The 18,573-nt window shown below is 45.5% G+C and overlaps 1 protein-coding gene across 1 annotated transcript in view; it reads right to left on the minus strand.

Moving 5' to 3' along the window:
* Nucleotides 1-18,573, minus strand: part of LOC135916352 (U3 small nucleolar RNA-associated protein 6 homolog) — a 105,259-nt gene that overhangs the window by 57,610 nt on the left and 29,076 nt on the right. The window contains exons 7-13 of the mRNA XM_065449711.1: nt 16,708-16,826; nt 16,582-16,614; nt 16,459-16,500; nt 14,516-14,597; nt 12,704-12,785; nt 3,406-3,506; nt 248-322 (exon numbers count right to left, since the gene is read on the minus strand). Of these exons, the coding sequence (XP_065305783.1) occupies nt 248-322; nt 3,406-3,506; nt 12,704-12,785; nt 14,516-14,597; nt 16,459-16,500; nt 16,582-16,614; nt 16,708-16,826 (534 nt within the window). The remainder of the gene's footprint in view (nt 1-247; nt 323-3,405; nt 3,507-12,703; nt 12,786-14,515; nt 14,598-16,458; nt 16,501-16,581; nt 16,615-16,707; nt 16,827-18,573) is intronic.

Genomic DNA, 18,573 nt, shown 5'->3' on the forward strand with positions numbered 1-18,573 from the left:
GAAGAATAGGACTTGTGGGACTTCTGTACATAGCTGCCAAGAAAGGCACAATAAACCAACACTGAGTAAACATAAATTGCTACAAACTGCACAAGCACATAGCAAAGCCACAAACGTATGTTTAAGCTATAATGAGGAGACAAGCCATAGAGAACGAAAAAGATACTAAAAATATGGTAAAAATGACAAATCAATGTTTTGTGTCAAGTTCACAAAACTCCCCTATCAATGATAGCAGATCACTAACCTGTTGGGAGTCGTACAAGAGCTTGTTCGAAAATGGCCCTAGCTGCTGCAGCACCTCTTTTTTCATCCCGTACAACTGCACAAAAGTAAACAGCTGTTGGAAATAAATGTGTGCAGATCCTACACACTGCAGGATTAGCTTAAGCAAAACTTTAATTGGTGTCTGCACTGTTTTTACAGCAGAGCTGTATATGGCTAGGGATTACCAGACTTTTCATATGCACACACAAACACTCAATGGCTCATGCCCCCGTAAGCATTCTTAACCCTGTAAGCAAGCAAAAATTCAGTGGCTCACAGCCTTGCAAGGCAGAGGCTACAAGCACTCGGCAATGAAGCGAACAGTGCTTACATTCTTTCTAATCATAATCATAATCATACAACATAAAGAACAGCATGCCAAAAACTGTCATCATCAATGGCTCATACCTCCGTAAGCAAGCAAAAGAATACAATTCCTTATAACCCCCCAAGTTTCATGGCTACTCACTTTGCATGGGTTAGTTGCAATGACACTACTACCCCGGTGGTTGTTTTCGGTGATTTCAATGTCAACGTGTTGGGACCAAAAAGGGAGTGGTTTACGCATTTTATGTTGCAGATATACCGTTTGTAATGCCACACCGATGCAGCCCAACTGACTGCCAAGTGGTGTGCATGCACTGATTTGACATTATCAAAGAATGTGTATAACATAGCCGATCAGTGTATATCATAACAACCACAAAGCCATTGTGACCATCGTTACTAAGTGACAGTGAGTGATGCCAACTTGCAAGTACAAATAGAACACAACTAAGCTGGTCTCATTTTCCCTGGGAAACCCCTCACTGAACACAAACATGTAGTGTTGGAACATAGATCCCGCACGACGACAAAAGAACAATAAAATGAGAATGATGGAGCTTACTTCCAGTGTCCAATCCCACAGAGGTTAATGTAAAAACGCCACAAATAATTTCTATTACCGTATTTACTTGCGTAATGAATGCACTCGCTTAATAAATGCATGTCCAGGCCGCTATCTTGTACACGTTTGAAAAGCCGACATTCATTTCGCCTCGCATGATTGAACTAGATTGGCCTAGGCCACGATATCAGCGCAGCCTGAAAAATAGCGCGAGGCGAAATCGAACGTCAGCTTTTCGAACGTGTACAAGATAGCGGCCCCAGATTGGTCGCAAAAATCTGAAAATTTTTTTCCCCTCGCATAGTGAGAGCACCGCCAACTTTGCTACTGTACAGTCCCACAATCGAATGGCCATGCTGTAATTTTTCGGAGAGAATACCATCTATGACTCACGCACGTGTCTAAAGCAAGCGGAGGGAACACAGGTCTAAAAACCCAAAATCATGAAAAAAGAAATTTTTATATTTTCCGGAACTACTTGTTTCGGCATTTGTAATGCCTAATCTACACCGTATCAAAATGATTTGCCCCAAAATGCAGCCTAAGTGTCCGGAAAAAATTATTTTGTCAGCACGGATGGCAAGAAACGACCCCAAAATCATGCCGAAACACTGGAGTTCACCAAGTTATTTCTAGTCTTTCCCACCGCCATTCTGGTATCGTTCAAAAGCTCATAGTTCCACCTTCCTATAGTGCCTAGAATGTACTGGCTAGTGTGCCATGCGGCCACTCTTTTCAATGGAGAAACGTGGCACCGCCTGCAATGAATGCCCACGGTGGCCGGCAGAGGTCGCTGCCATACGGGTGGGTGCAGACTGCTTGTGTCGTCTGCTTCGCACATCAGTTTTGCAGCGGTTGCGTCGGTTTCTATTTTTGCGTTTTCAGTGTTATTACAGTGGTGCGTGCTTGTTCTTGGTGCTGTCAAAGGGTGAGTGCATGGCTGCTGTGTTCTTGTGCCTGTCATTACAAGAACTATGTGGCGGCGGTGAAAAAATGCCAAAGCTAGAGTGCAAGGAGAGGACCTGCTTTGTGCCATTGTGTAGAAGTGGTTACCGCTCAAACAAAGGGCGTGTATCCTTCTTCACTTCACCATCTGACACAAAGTGGTAGCAGAATGGGCAAGAATGATCAGGAGAACGGACAGAAGGCTGGCAGCAACTGCTGTTTGCGAAAAACATTTCGAAAACAGTTTAGTCGAGCGCGCATTCTCTATCACCGTGAACGGCATTGTCCACGAGATTCCCAGTGATAACCTGCGCCTGAAACCCTACGGCATACCCACAATATTTCCCGAGTATCCTAATCATGCACCTTGCGAGTGCCAGGAAAAAGAAAAACAAGAAAAAAGGAGCAACAGTGCTCTGATCTACTATACTGCAGGTTATGTTGCACGAAAGATCATTGCTAAAAATTATTGACCGCAGTTTGCTAGCGATAAGAAAAGTGCAAACTCAGTATACAGTAGTAATGGGCGACTTCAATGCAAAAGCAGGGAAAAAGCAGGCTGGTGAACAAGCAATTGGCAACTACGGCATCGATTCTAGGAACGCTAGAGGAGAGATGCTGGTAGAATTCACAGAAAGGAATAAGCTTCGAATAATGAACACCTTTTTCAGCAAGCATCGCAAACAGAAAGTGGACCTGGAAAAGCCCTAATGGTGAAACAAGAAATGAAATTGACTTCATACTTTCTGCTGATCCCAGCATAAATTATAGTCGTGCGATTGAAGCGAGACTAGATAGCATGTAGTCTCAGGGGCTAAATGGGGGCAAAACACAAGTTGATAAAAACTGTGCTTCCAATAGGTCACCAATGCATGTGTTAGCACTGTTATAATTTTCAAATCAAGTATACACCAACTCGCCCAGAAAGAAGTTTTAACAGATGTTTGCGCCCGGGCAGCTGGTGTTGTCCAGATGCATGAAGAGGCAGCACAGTGTGGGTACTTGAGCTGATAGTGTCAGGTAGCCATAGGCACCAGCAGAGGCCCTGTGACAGTGCCCACTTAGTTTTGATATGCTCCACTGCACAGCAAATATGCTACACTGCAGTACAGCTTGTACACTTCGCCACATAACGTGGCTGTATCGCAGCGAAGCTGATTAAAGAACCGACAATAGCAATTTTCAGAGGTTTAAATATTTTGAATCGAACACTAACTGATTCAAATCGTATATTCAGAGTTTCAAATATCCACACACCACTACTACAAAATAAAATGTTAAAGATTACATAGATGCAAACTTGCCATCTTCAGCAAGAGGCCCCACTGTTCCATCCTTGCAAGCGAGCAGCCTTCTTGCCATGGCATCCCACACCTGCTCTTGATTCGGATGCCGAGTCTGCACACTGAGTACAAAGAAGTTATTCAGTCAAGAGCAGTGATGATATCCGCATATATGTAGGGTGTTGGGCAAACCACTACCAAAACTATACATGAAAAAATAAATCCTCTAATGACTCAAATCAGGCAAGTGCCTATTGTTGTCAAAGTAGGAAAACAGAGTAGCCTAAGTATAATAGCCCTCCCCCCACACCCCACACCCCATCTGTATCCTCCAATGCTGCATATTTATCAATTGATCTAAGGGATTTGTTGTCCCAAAGCAACAGTGAGTCAATGAGATGCCCGTAGAAAGGGGGCTGCAGATTAATTTCAGCCACGTGGGGTTCCTTAATGTGCACATCAATCTGAGCCAAGTATACACAAATTTTGAAACATGCTTGCAGAAGCCTGGAATCAAACATGCAACCTCGCGCTCATCAACACAGCACCATGGCCGCTGAGCTACCACAGAGAGCAGTGCCATGTATTGAGGCTAAAATTTACATGTGCCAAGGAAATTTTTTGCATGATAAAATGCAGAAGCTTGTATAATTATTTACTGCTGATGCAATTGTCAATACTCCTCGGTAGAGCAGGCGAGCACTGTGGCAACCAGTGAAGAGCCTTCTCAATGTTTTCACTCCTCACACAAATTTCTGCAGACCAGTCATCTCTGTGAAGTTCTTGGCATCAGTTAAAAGATTGCTTGCAGAAATCTTTGTAGGCCCTTAGGGATCCACTTTCAGCTGATGCTATTCTTAATGTAAACCTGCTAAATGTTCGCATAGATGTTCTGAAGTTTTCCATATGTAGCCTAGACCCCGGTCAATAGATTGCTATAGAATTGGAGAGAACAATGTTTTTCTGGCTGGATGACATATTTGGCAGCCTTAGCGGCATGGTACGGCTTTTTTGAGGCAAGGTATAGACCTTTTTCAATGACAACACCCAGGATGTCGTCATAATGCTCTGTGGGCTGTGTTAATTGTGTCTGAACCCCAGCACAAAATCATTGCAGAAGCAGCCATGCAAGCCTTTGTGCTATCACACCACAGCCCAGAGGAGGTTCTCACTCTCTCAGATGAAAACCTCTATAATTACAGGTCGAGACACTGCACTTTCTTTGCCCCTGGTCCAGTTGCAACCACTAGAAATCCCTGTAGGGTTATACAGCCTTACATGCATGCATTTGTGACACAGATGCTTGCTGCCAGTGTAATGCGGGGAGGACACTGCAAACTGTGTGCTTGTCACTTCCCCGCACTCACTTTTGTAACTCTTTGGGTGCCAGATTTTATTTTTTAAGTACAATTTCTGTCCAAGTAACACATTAACAGGCTTTAAATTCGATTGCTATTTATTTGCCATATGTTTCCAAACATTTTACAAATCTTTTTAATCTGATAACTTAAACAAAAATGAATAACTCATGCTAATTAGTCATTTTAATAGTGTTCATCAGGCAACATGGCCTCTTTATATAAGTGTCACCGTTGTCCCTTGAGAACACCTCGCAATCAGCATAAAGGCCTTATGAACCAGAGCTCATAAAAAGTCCTTAAATTTCCACATCATTAAAAAAACGCGCTGACTTTTTGTGCCAGTTCCCCATGCCAGAATAATAGAAAAGCTAGCAACGCTGTCAGTTAATAAGCTTTGTCACACCATCAATTGTATAAAAACAAAGCCTACCATAAAATTTTCAGTTTAACCAACTTCTGAGTAGATGGCACAACCAGTCTATAAAAGTTTTGTGCTCACAAATTATTTCAGGCCAGGTGTTTGCACCACAGGTCAAACAAGTATACTCGGGCACAGCCCTTAACACTTTCCTGTCCACACCTATTCCTATTGATGGCATGCCATCGATGGTTGCAAATTCATATTTTGCTGTTTTCCAAACACTCTTGGACAGCTAGCATCATTTATCAGGTTATTTGTTAATTGTTTAGTCAATTTCAGTTTTCTTTTCCTGCCACACACAGATATTTAAAGCTCCTCCGGAGAAGGTGCATGGTAAGTGTGATGAGCACTCATAGTTTTCAAGATGGCGTCAGCATCGCACACCGCTCATGCACTAAAACGTTGCATTTCTACCAATTCTAATACATCTACAAGTGAGTTTTCGGACTTTGGAAGCAGGACTGACATGGAAGACAACTTCAGCGTGTCGAATTTTCTAAAGGAGTTTCGGTTTCTTTGCCAAACTGCTTCAAAGGGTATCAAGATGTAGCGAAGAAGACTGGCGCGCCTCTTGGACGCACTATCATAATCGGCCCGCCAACGAAGAAGGGCTCACGCTCTCAGTGTCTGACGCTCAACTGAGACGGTCGCATTTCTGAGTGCTCAATAAACCGCGTTACATAGTTGGTGGAGGTGCTGGGTAGTATTTCCCCAACCACCCTGGAACTATGTAATCGGACACTGCCGGCCATCATGCCTGATGACGCCAGCCAAACAACATCTCCGGCATCACCAACATTGATTTGTCTTGGCTCAGTGCGTCAATGCGATCCTCCCATCTTCAGCGGTTTCGATGAATACGACGCAGAAGATTGGCTGTCGATATATGAGTGGGACGACGAGTGGACAATAAATGGGACGATGCTGCGAAGCTCAGTTACGTGAACTTCTATCTCACGGGTGTCGCTAGCGTGTGGTACCACAACCACGAATCCGACCTCAGCACCTGGCCAGATTTCAAGGCACGCATTACGCAAGTCTTCGGTCACCCTGAGGTGCAGAAGCTCTGTGCCGAAGAGCGCTTGCGCAACCCTTTCCAGCAACCTGGTGAAAACTTCAACAAGTACACAGAAGACATTGTGGACTTTTGCAAGAGCGTCGATACATCGATGATTGAGTCTGACAAGATCCGTCACGTAATGAAGGTCATCGAAGACAACGCATTCCAAATGCTCCTCTCAAAAAGCCCGCGGACCACGTTCAAAGTCGCTGAACTTTGTCAAAGCTACGACGAACTCAGGAGGCAACATCTACTCACTCGACGTTCTTCGATCCCCGATACTTCCATCGCAAGTTTAGCCGCTGTGACTAACAATGACCATCTGCTCGGCGAAATCAAGGAATTTATACGCTCCGAAGTCGCCCGCCAGCTATCCCTACTCACCGCCGTCCCAGGACCTACGCCGTCCTTGGCTCCTACGTTGCATCAGGTGCTCCAGGAACAAGTGTCCGAAGCCTATTCAGTCCCCTCGTGCAACGCCAGTATTGCCTGTACCTCTAAGCTACGCTGAGGTTGCAGCACGACCACCTCCATCGACTTTTTCAGCACCACCGTTTGCTGCACCACCACGTCCAATCCCCCCAGTGTACGCCACCAGATCACCAGCTAACACAGGACCCTGGCGTACACCCGACAATCGCTCCATGTGCTTCTTCTGTGGAATCCCTGGTCACATGGCACGGCACTGTCGCCGTCGCTTATGGCTTCAAGGTAATGGCCAACCTGTCCGCTCCTACTTTTGCCAGCTTCGTCCTTCTCGCTACCAAATGACTCGCACTTGCCGTCTACAAACAACGTCATTCCTTCTGCCCGTGATCGTCGCTCGCCATCCCCTGATTGCCGCTCACTTTCCTCCATGCGGTGGCGTCAGGCACCATCGGAGCAGGAAAACTAGCTACCGCAGTTCAAGAGGCGAGAACTGCGCTCCAGTCGAACCACACAAAGCCTCACTTTCTTCCGACGAACGTATTCGAAGTATCTGTAGAAGGAGTCGACACAAGCGCCGCCGTTTCAGTAGTTATGGAAGAACTTTGCCGCAAGCTTCGAAAAGTAATGATGCCCTTATCTGCGCTGTCACTCCGGACAGCAAGTTCCTAGTGCATTACTCCTGTTGCCGCATGTAATGCCCGCATCGTCATTCAAGGATACACGTATACAGTCGAGTTCGTTGTCCTCTCAGCCTGTTCATACAACGTCATCTTGGGGTGGGACTTCCTTTCAGATCATCAGGCCATCATTGATTGCTCCTGTGCCGAAGTTGAATTTTCTCCGCTTCCTGATACCCGTTTACATGACCTTGACAATTATGGTGACAAAATGGCCGTTACAGAAGACACCACGATCCCTCCACACTGTTCTGTGATTGCGAATGCTTGCTCTACTTTCGCCACTGACACTACTGCCCTGTTTGTCCCATCAGACATTTTTGTTCGCCGACGATGTTCCCTTCCCTTCGCTGTCCTAACTGTCAGCGGTAGCTGCACGCGACTGCTCGTTTCCAACACTAAGGCCACGCTCCTCGTCTTACGTCATGGCGAGTGCCTTGGACGTCTTCAGCCTGCCGACTCAGTAACCATCTTTGACGCACCTCTTGACAACACCTGTTCAGACGCGAACTCGTTGACTTATAGCTTGGCTCGTTCCCAGCCTACACAAGACGTCTTACATAGCTCAGTAGATGCCCTCCTGAGCCCTACACAGTGTTCGCAGCTTTTCAGCCTTCTGTGGAAATACCAATCTACGTTCGACTATCAACAAGCCCCACTAGGCCGCACATCGACTGTACGTCACCAGATCGACACCGGCACCCACACACAGCTGCGCCAGAGGCCTAATCATGTATCACCCGCGGAGCGCCATGTTATTGAAAACCAAGTAAGCGAAATGCTCGAGCGTGGAGTGGTTCAACCCTCGAATAGTCCCTGGACGTCACCTGTAGTTCTGGTTAAGAAAAAAGATGGCTCAATTCAATTTTGCGTCGACTATTGCCATCTTAATAAGATAACTTGCAAAGACGTCTACCCTATACCATGCATCGACGATGCTCTGGATTGTTTGCAAGGCGCAGAGTATTTTTCTTCACTCGATTTACGCTCAGGCTATTGGCAAGTGCCTATGAATCATGCCAATCACCCGAAGACAGCCTTCGTGACCCCAGACGGCCTAATGAATTCAATGTTATGCCGTTTGGGCTTTGCAACATTCCTGCTACATTCGAACGAATGATGGACAATCTCCTTCGCGGGCTAAAATGGAAGACATGCCTATGTTATCTTGACGATGTCGTCGTCTTTTCTCCAGATTTTGCCACACATCTGTACCGTCTCGAACAAGTCCTGCAGTGCATCACAGAGGCAGGCCTCCAGCTCAACTTGAAGAAACGTCGCTTTGGAGCGAAGCAGCTTGCAATACTCGGACACGTCGTATAGAAAGATGCCATACTACCTGATGCTTCCTAACTCTGCACCGTAGCCGAATTCCTGAAACCCACATCCTTGAAAGAACTTTGGAGCTTTATCGGGCTCTGCTCCTACTTCCGTCGTTTTCTCCAGAATTTCGCTTCTATCATTGCTCCCTTGACTCAGCTGCTTTGCGGCGACATGCGACTTTCTACTTGGACCACAGCTTGTGACGACGCTTTTGAAACAATGCGGCGTTTGCTCACTTCGCCTCCTGTACTGCACTATTTCGACCCCATGGCCCCCACGGAAGTCCATACCGACACCAGCGGCGTAGGACTTGGTGTCATGCTTGCACGGCGAAAAAGTGGGCATGATGAATACGTAGTAGCCTACGCAAGCTGAACACTAACGAAAGTGGAATCCAACTACTTCGTCACCAAAAAGGAGTGCCTGGCTATCATCTGAGCACTTGGAAAATTTTTACCCTACCTGTACGGCCGCCCCTTCGACCTCGTTACAGATCACCATGCTCTATGTTGGTTATCGACTTTAAAAGATCCGTCTGGCCACCTTGCACAATGGGCTCTACGGTTTACAAGATTTCGACATACGTGTCATTTACCGGTCTGGCCGTAAACACACAGACGTGGATGCCCTTTCTTGGTCGCCCACACCAAGTGACATGACTTGCATTTCAGTCATCAAATCCGCGTTTTCGTCGCCTGTGCCCGTCAAAATGGCTGTGGAGCAACGCAAAGATCCCTGGATTGCGGCACTTATGAAGTGCATTTCTGACACTTCATCAACATGCTCTTCACAAGCTATCCGCCGCCAAGCTTCTCATTCTGAGTTACGGGATGGTGTTCTCTATCGTCGAAATTACGCTGCCGATGGCCGCAAATGGTTATTAGTCGTCTCCCGCCATATGTGCAGATAGATGCTCCGCTCTCCATTCAGACTCGCAATGCGCCCGTGCCGGTCTGTTCAAGACTTACGCCAGGCTTCGCTCCCACTTTTATTGGCGTGGCATGTATACTTTTGTGCGAAAGTACATTCGCTCGTGCACAGCGTGCCACCGACGCAAGCTTCCTTCCTTGTCTCGCAGCTTTTCTGGTTCATTGTGTGTGTGCCTTGTGGGCCTTCTCCCACAGTGTTGCCATGATGAAGTGGCAGAATTCACCTTTCGTCGTGAAGCTCGAAATCATAAATCGGGTCGAACGCGGTGAGAAGTCGGATGTCCCCGCAGCATGCGAGATTTCGAGGAGCGATCTCAGCATGCTCTTGAAGAATAAGGGGGAGATTAGGGCTGAAGCGGCCAAACTCGTGACCCGGTGTGCCCGCGGCGCCCGATGCGTATGCACAGCTGTGTATGAGTGGTTTATTCGAAATTGCTTCAGCCATGCCAGATTCCGCGTGCTCGGTGATGATTGTGAATTCTGATGAATGCGACGAAGCCATTGCCGGTGTTGCCAAAGTTTGGAGCGAGCTGTCAGAATTTCCGGAAGCCATTCACGAATCAACAGTGGACAAGTTTGCAAGTGCAAATGATGGTGTCGCGACCATGGGAGAGCCCGAAAACAAAAACTACATAGCCGACATCGTACCGACATCGTACCAAGCACAAGTGAAAGTGGGCACAATGAGGAAAGCAACGACGGTCCTTTGCCCACGTCCTCCGAAGTGATTGGAGCGCTCGCACTAGTCCAGTGCTTCTGCGTGAATGCAGAAGGTTGCAGCCTCAGCTGCTCCGCCTCCTTAGAGAATGTCGAGAAGTGCGTGCGTCGCAGGCAGCGAAACTGCCCAAGCAGAAGAAAATGCAGGACTATTTCATGGAAAACTAAGCTAGTTTCATCAATAAAGTGATTTTGTGTATGGTATGTGCTTTTATGACAGCTAATTATTTAGCAGGCTTATATCGAATTATGCTCTATATCCAACTGATAGGAGTTTTCTTGCGAGTTCGATATAGCCGGCTGCATTGGGAAAATGTGCATGAAAATGTTCGATATTCGACTGTATGAGGGAAAATGTGCAGCTGACACATGCACAATCAGAACAAAACTACTTTTATTGCAAACTACGTTTATTGCAATCGCTGTGGACAAAACTACTATGGCTATCAACACAATCATGGATGACAACTGCGCAGTTTTAGAGCACGCAGCTAAGATGGCATTATTCGTGGCAGTAAACGCAAGATTAAAGGCTTTAGAGGCACAGATAAGCACGAAGCGTTCTGGCAATACTGTCATTCACGTACAATATTTGCTGGTGACTATGGCGATGCAGACTGTGCTGCTTTATTTTGGTCGGACGCAAGCACAATTCTTGCTCTCTTGCGTCACACATTTGCGGCGCTCACACTCTTTGGGAGTAGTCCAAATTAACCGATGTGTGGCAAAATACATTCAAACTTGAGTTTGTTTGCATTAAATCATTCATACGCCAGCCGGGACCAGATGACGAGTCCAAATTATTCAATTTTTCAGAATTGATGAGGGCCGAATTGACAATGTTTTACTCTATATACAGTCAACGACTGAATTTTTGGACGCCCAAATTTATGGACATGCCTGATATTTCGGACGTCTTCGCGGCACCATCACGAGCCCCATAGAATCAATGTGTACGGACATCTGAAGTTGCGGACGCTCGAACCCCCTGCCGTCCAATTTTCCGGACTTTTTGACGCGACGGAAAGTCCTTTGGCTCCTTGCGCAGCGCCCTTGCGCAGGAAATCGACTTGCAGCCGAAGCATATCACCGCTTTGAACCACAACTAGCCAAATCTAGCCGTCACACACCGATTTGGTCTGGCCACGCTGGCTCTGTTCATCGCCACACTTTTGCTTCCACCTCCGGCGGAGTTTCCGAAGCGGCGCCAATTCATTTGTTTGCGTAGGCCACGTTTTGGCTAGCGTGGTGTGTGGTTGTGCTGTTGTGTCAAGTGTGCTCTGCGACGCTAGGCCTAGGTGCTTCGACGCTCGTCTGCGAACTCCACTGTTCGCAACTTGAGGATTTCGCTTGCCTTCGATGGCCCCCTCTCCCTCTTCGTCGTCCTCGCCGATGGCATAGAAGCGTGGAAAGCAGTACCGCCGGTTAACGATGGAGAAGAAAGCCGCCATTATTAAGCAAGTTGTGAGCGGCCGATCGCAGGCTGACGTGAGCAAAGAGTTCGGCATCGGCTCCGCTCTGCTGGGGTTTCCATACCCGCGGAAATAACTTTTGAACAGTTTGTTGACGCTGACAACGAGCTCGACTTCTGCGCAGAACTGACTGATGAGGAAATAGTCCGTCAGGTTGTGGGGGATTCAGAAGACTCCAATGTTGAAAATGAGGAGCCAATGCCTGCGCCGCCTACACGCGCCAAGTTGATGTGAGCACTGTTGACTCTTTCATCGATGTACAGTGCTGACATGACCCTTGCTAAGATCGAGGCGGATATGATCGCATGCAACCGGAACGCCGTCCAAACAAGAATCAACAAGTTCTTCAAGCCACTGCAGCAATAACACCGGCTGCCCGACAATGCACATGTACATAATAAACCGGCAGTCGGCTACATAGTTTCTGAACACCTCTTTTTATAGCCACTTCACTGATGCTTTGGCAGGGTTTCAGAAGCCTGATACTTCGCCCTTTACCTCTAGATTTGAGAAAAAAAGAAAAAAAGTGCATTTTTGCATGCATTCATTTTTTCAGACTGCCTGAATTTTCTGACGTTTTTACGTTCCCTAGAGGGTCCGAAAAATCGGTCGTTGACTGTACTTTAGTATCAAGCATGCTCTTTGATAGAAAATGTATTTACTAGATTAACCAAACACTGCTGCTTTTCCCCAGGCAGGAAAGTGTTAAAGGTTTAAATGGAGTCGAACTTACCTAGTTATACTGAAGTCGCATCTGGCACAAAAATATCTTTGTTATATCCGATATTCATTATGAGCACATATTTATTACAGACTGATATCAGTAAAAAACATCTTCAATTTAATTCGGAATATTTATGTTAGTTATATGGAGGTCTAAATTGCTGAATCCTAATTGAAACAATCAGCCAAGCTCAAGCTTGGACTCACTCTTTCAGTATCTGCTCTGCCAAGTGGTCAGCAAAGTCAAAGGCATCACAGATGGGCAGAAAGGACAAGGCAAAATCAATGCCTGTAAGGAGGAAGAAAAAACATTTACAATCCTTATTCAGCACCAACATCAGCAGTATTACTTCATTAACACTCAATGACTTACTCTAGCTGCTGTAAATACTGTGAGGCCTCAAACGTGCCATCGGGAGAAAGGAACAACAGTAGTGCAATCACAAGAACATTTATTGCGCCATTTATACAATATTCTAGCCAGCCGAATTACTATCAATAGAACATGCTAAATGGCGTTCATGAATTGAGGAAGTCCTACTCATCACGACAGTGTATCTAGTGAATATGTTCACCCCCATGCTGGATGTAGAGTAATAAGGTGGACCATCACATTTGAAAGAAAGAACCAGTCACAAAACACAAAGGACACGAGGAGAGGTTCACACCACAACAACCAGTCATTGTGGTGTGAACCTGTCCTCTTGTCCTTTGTGTTTTGTGACTGGTTTTTCTTTCAACTATGTACCAACTGGCCCGGATTTCAATTCTTCTGCAAAGCGTCGCGTTTGTTGACGTAAGTTGCGGTGAGGAAGGACTCGAAGGTGATAGTCAGACAGGTTGCACTGGTGGACATATAATGAACAACACTGCACTGATACAAAGCCTCAAACCTAGCACGAATTAAGGCCGTCCTCCAATGCGGCGTGGGATACGACGATGCAGCACACTGCTCAGTTCCCGTACCTCGCCCACTAACACGTGAAGTCCAGGCATCGCAGCATACAGTCCAACTGAGTTCGCTCACGTGTGGGCGTAATTGTCGTTGGCCTGCCGTACGACGTGGAGACAGCTCGGGTTGCATAGGCAGTGACAGTGACATAGCGACAAGCCGCTGGGGTAGTGGCTCAGGATCCCTGGTAGTGCCAGAACTCGGAGAGCAGCATAGGAGCCCTGAAAACACTGGAACCGGCCAGGCACAAGACATGGCGGACCTTGCCTCAATGGCCTATCACGAGGCTTTCCAGCGGTACATCCTGGGTAGCCCTCTCAGGACTTGTTGTTCGAACCTCCTCGGCTCGTTCGATCCATGCCGGCAGCTTCCCACTCGCTCGTCTTCCCCTTCTTCCTTCTCTTCACCAGCCCTCAAGCGTGTCTCTTATTTTCCCGCGATGTGCTGCGCCTGCCATCGTCTTTCACCACAATGGACACCAATGCCAATTGTACACGTAGCTGTACACGCAAATGGTGATGCACTCAAACAATTGCGTTCGTCCCTCCCTGTGCCCTGCTCCGAAGCCTTTCTTAGAACTCTTCCACAAAGCATGCCGATGGGCACACTAGACATCCACACAACCTGCCGACTCCCTTTTGCGCCGGAGTATCCCTGCTGTTAGGTGGCATTAGCAGCGCAACAGGTGACATCGCTTGTAATATTCTGCAACTGCACCGACCGCCAGTAGCGCTTAGCTATGCAAGGAAGCTGGATTACAGGTGATGCTAGAGTGATGCAGGGAAAACAACATAAGGGGAGGCAAGAGAGTAAAGTGTCCCCAAAATACTTCTGCTACTTAGTCACTAACATAATTCACTTACAGTATGCACCCAAACTCAGCATTCATGACCACATTACAGGCAGCACCGCAACCCAAGAGCTGTAACAGAACCCAATGCCCTTTTTTGGCTGCAGCAGCCGTCTCGTGGATTCATTACAAAAGATAGTAAAAATAGCAACCGCCTTTGAGCTATCAACAAATGCAGGACCATGGCAAGGTTAGCAACGTAGAGTAATAAAAGCACCTGAAATGGACTTGACAGCAGCATCATAGATGAGTGAAGGGATCTTTGCCTTGAGGACAGCATCTTCAGCTTCTCCATCATCCTTCACAAGAAAAGTACTGAAAATTATTGCATGACCGGGCCATACATTCATACATATGCTTCAGAGCAAAGGTTCTCAATATTGGTTACGCAGAATAAACTAAGCAATTTTCTTTTTCAGAATCTAATGTAATCACCCTGTTTTCTTCGACCCTTTTCTCCCGCCTGCAACAACACTGACCCTTCACCTGCTCAATAATGCATGCATGCTGATAAGTGTACTGTTTACGCTTTTATTTCTGAGCAATAAATCTTGTGTAACCATTCCATCTGAGTAAATACCATAGCTTATAGAGGGTTCATGCAACTGCACCCACCAATGCATGCAATGTTTATTTACACTCAGCATGCCTTCAAAGACAATAACACAATAAGAAGTGAACTAACACAGCTTTTAGTGAGCATGTAGTGGAAGAACTTAAAGGGGCCATAAACAGGGTTGAACATACAGGATAACCAATAACATTAAACAGTACACAGTATTAAATATCTCCACAGAATATCACAGAGGTGGATGTCACTAGGAGCTTGCACATTTTTTTTTAAATAATGAGGTGCATCCTCGCTGATGATGAAACTAGTAAATTTCTCTTGTCCATGTGACACGCAATCCTGTGATGTGTGCACTGATATTTTGCTTGCCTCTGCTATTTAAGAACATAAATAAAAGATCAAAAACGAAGCTAACTGACTTTCCTGTGGCTGGCAGATATTGCAGTGTTTGCTAATTGTGCCTTCCCAGACATGGTGCATTGCAAAATAGCTACCAAGGATGCACTACTGATATTAACTATAGAAATACAAGTATTGCACATCCTTTCTAGTGTTATGTAAGATTTCTAGTAAAAGGCATCTTTGCAACAATTCTTAATCTAAACAAAATGACTGCAGTGGAAAGAGGCTGAAATTAAGATGTAAAAGTAGAAATTAAATACTTTCAACAACAAAATATTATACAGATTCCACGCACTATGGTAATCTATATAAGCATAGCTTTCTGTGCTGTTTGCTTTGATTGGGGATAATTTGCCATGATGCTGACGGTGAATGTAATTTCTTCAACAATAAGTCCAACAGGAGATTGGCAAGTTGATGTTAAACGTTACCTTGCGTGCACTACTGCTGTTTGTCTGCGTAGTACACAGAACACTCAGGGAGAGGTATTTGCTTCAAGCATTGTTGTGCACCAGATTTCATAACCTCTGAGAGGGTTGAGCACTGTTATTGCCTCACATGGCACATTGCATCATGACAGAAGCTATAAATTTAATTGCACTCTGGGGCTGTACGTGCCAAAACCTCAATCGGATTATGAGGCACGTCATAGTGGTGGACTCCACATTATTTTGACACAGTGTTGTTTAACGTGTCCCTAAATCTAAGTACACGAGCACTTTTTATTTCGCCCCCACTGAAATGCGCCTGCCATGATCGAGATCAAACCCACGACCTCAAGCAATGCCATAGGCGCAAAGCTACTGTGGCAGACACAGAAGTGTTAATTTGACGTGCGACCACTTCCGTAGTGTCACCTAGACCTTGCGGTGCCACTCTGCTTCTGCACACCCCGCATAAGTTGTCCACTTGGCCCACTTGACATACAGTTGAACCCAGCTATATCGAACTCGCAAAAAAACTCATATCAGTTCGACATAGAGCATAATTAGATATAAGCCTGCTAAAGAACTGGATGTCATAAAAGCACATACCATTTATAAGATCACTTTATTGATGAAACAGCTTAGCTGATAAACTAAAGCTGTTAAACTAAACTAAATTGAACTTCTGATAAAATGACCAGATTTATAAGGCTTTTTCATGTCTCTAGATGACTCCACACCATGTACGTGCGCCAGACCTACCTTTCTATCATCAATGCCAAGAACTTCCTTTCTTTTTCTCATCTAGAGGAACAAAAAACAAACATATTTTTATCCCATTGGAGAATATAAAGGTAGTATTCACTGATAGTGTAAAAGACCCACCTTGTCAACGAATATCAGTTCCATTCGGAAGTACTGCAACCAAGTAACCAAAAGTTAAGCAATGAAAAGCCTCACCACAATACAAGTCGGTCAAACATGCAGTAGACACTTGAGAAAGGTCCTTACCTCATGCCAGAGCAGGAATGACTTGCTGTTGAACAACAACCCCCGCTGAAGTAGCTTACGAGCCATTTCTGGAGAGGAGTTGCACTCCAGCTGCCATTTTGCAGCGGCCACCCAGATCTCTAACAAAACAACAGCAGCCATCGTCAACAACGTAATTTTAAATAAAGTCTACAAAGTATACATCAATGAAGGCTACATTAAACTATATTAACCTTTTTTCTATGATACAGCAGAATTTCAATGATAAAAATCTTTCGGGACAGTGTTAAAATTCCTATACAGGATTCAATTATACAAATCTTTCGGGACAGTGTAAAAAATCCTATACAGAATTCGTATCACAAAAAAGAGTAAAAAATCTAGAAAAATAGAAAAATCAGCAATGAAATGGTAGAACAAAAGATAGAATTCACTCGTATAGACCGTTGACCATTACATCGGTAATTAATATACAGGTTAGCAATGCAGGCAATCAAATTAAGGCTGCAAGAATAATGGCATTTTGGGAGAACTTCAGAATGGCTTCAGAATAGGTAGGCGTGTCGATGATAACTTATTTGTTCTTAACCAGTGCATTGAAATATCAAGAGTAGAAAAGAGAACGTTATAAGTAGCCTTTTCAGACATTACAAGAGCGTTTGACAACGGAGTCAGCAACATTTTGTGGGATATTCTGGAAGGGGAAGGCTTGGGTGACGATTGTCTACAGCTTTTGAGAGAGATTTACCTAGAATATACAGTTTGCATTAAATGGGAAGAGATGAGGAGCAAGGAGAAAGTTGATATCAACAAGGGACTGAGGCAGGGGTGCCATTTATCCCCACTGCTGTTCATGATGTACATGGTGAGGATGGAGAGGGCGCTAGAACGAAGTAATATCGGGTTTAATCTCTCATACAAACAAAAAAATTATGGGGTTTTACGTGCCAAAACCACTTTCTGATTATGAGGCACGCCGTAATGGAGGACTCCGGAAATTTCGACCACCTCGGGTTCTTTACCATGCACCTAAATCTAAGTACATGGCTGTTTTCGCATTTCACCCCCATCGACATGCGGCCGCCGTGGCCAGGATTCAATCCCGCGACCTCCTACTCAGCAGCCCAACAACATAGCCACTGAGCAACCACAGCGGGTTCTCGTACAGACAGGCGGGTACAATAGCAGAGCAGCAGCTTCCAGGTTTATTTTATGCGGACGACATTGTGTTGTTAGCTAACAAGCAAAGTGATTTTCAACGTCTGGCTAATATCTGTGGATAGGAAGGCGAGAATCTAGGTTTGAAATTTAGCGTTTGAAAATCAGGCATTACGGTATTCAAAGAAAACAGTGAACAGACAGTGGAAATTCAGGGCCAGGAAATACCTCGGGTAATAGAACATAAATACCTTGGTATATGGATAAACGAATGCAATAGATACATGGAAACACAGAAAAAAACAATAACAGTAAAGGGGAAGAGAAATGCAGCCATAATGAAGCACAGAGCACTAAGGGGACCCAGGGTATATGGAAAGGTGTAATGGGTCCAGCACTTACTTTTGGAAATGCGATTGCTTGCTTTAAATCATGGGTACAATCGGGACTCTATGGCAACCAAAGGTCAGTAAGACGCATCACAGTGGGTGCTCACGGGAAGACTACAAATGAAGCTGTGCAGGGTAATATGGGCTGGACAAGTTTTGAAGTGAGGGAAGCTCGCAGTAAAATTGAGTATGAAGAATGACTGAGGAATATGGAAGAAAGTAAATGGGCTGGGAGAGTGTTGAGGTATCTGTACAGGAAAAACATTGATTCACAGTGGAAGAAAAGAACTAGCAAGAATGCGGTGCAGCCTGTAGGGTGAGCAACACAGCAACAAAGACC

Source organism: Dermacentor albipictus, chromosome 5, assembly GCF_038994185.2.
Source record: "Dermacentor albipictus isolate Rhodes 1998 colony chromosome 5, USDA_Dalb.pri_finalv2, whole genome shotgun sequence".
Taxonomy (NCBI): Eukaryota; Metazoa; Arthropoda; class Arachnida; order Ixodida; family Ixodidae; genus Dermacentor; species Dermacentor albipictus.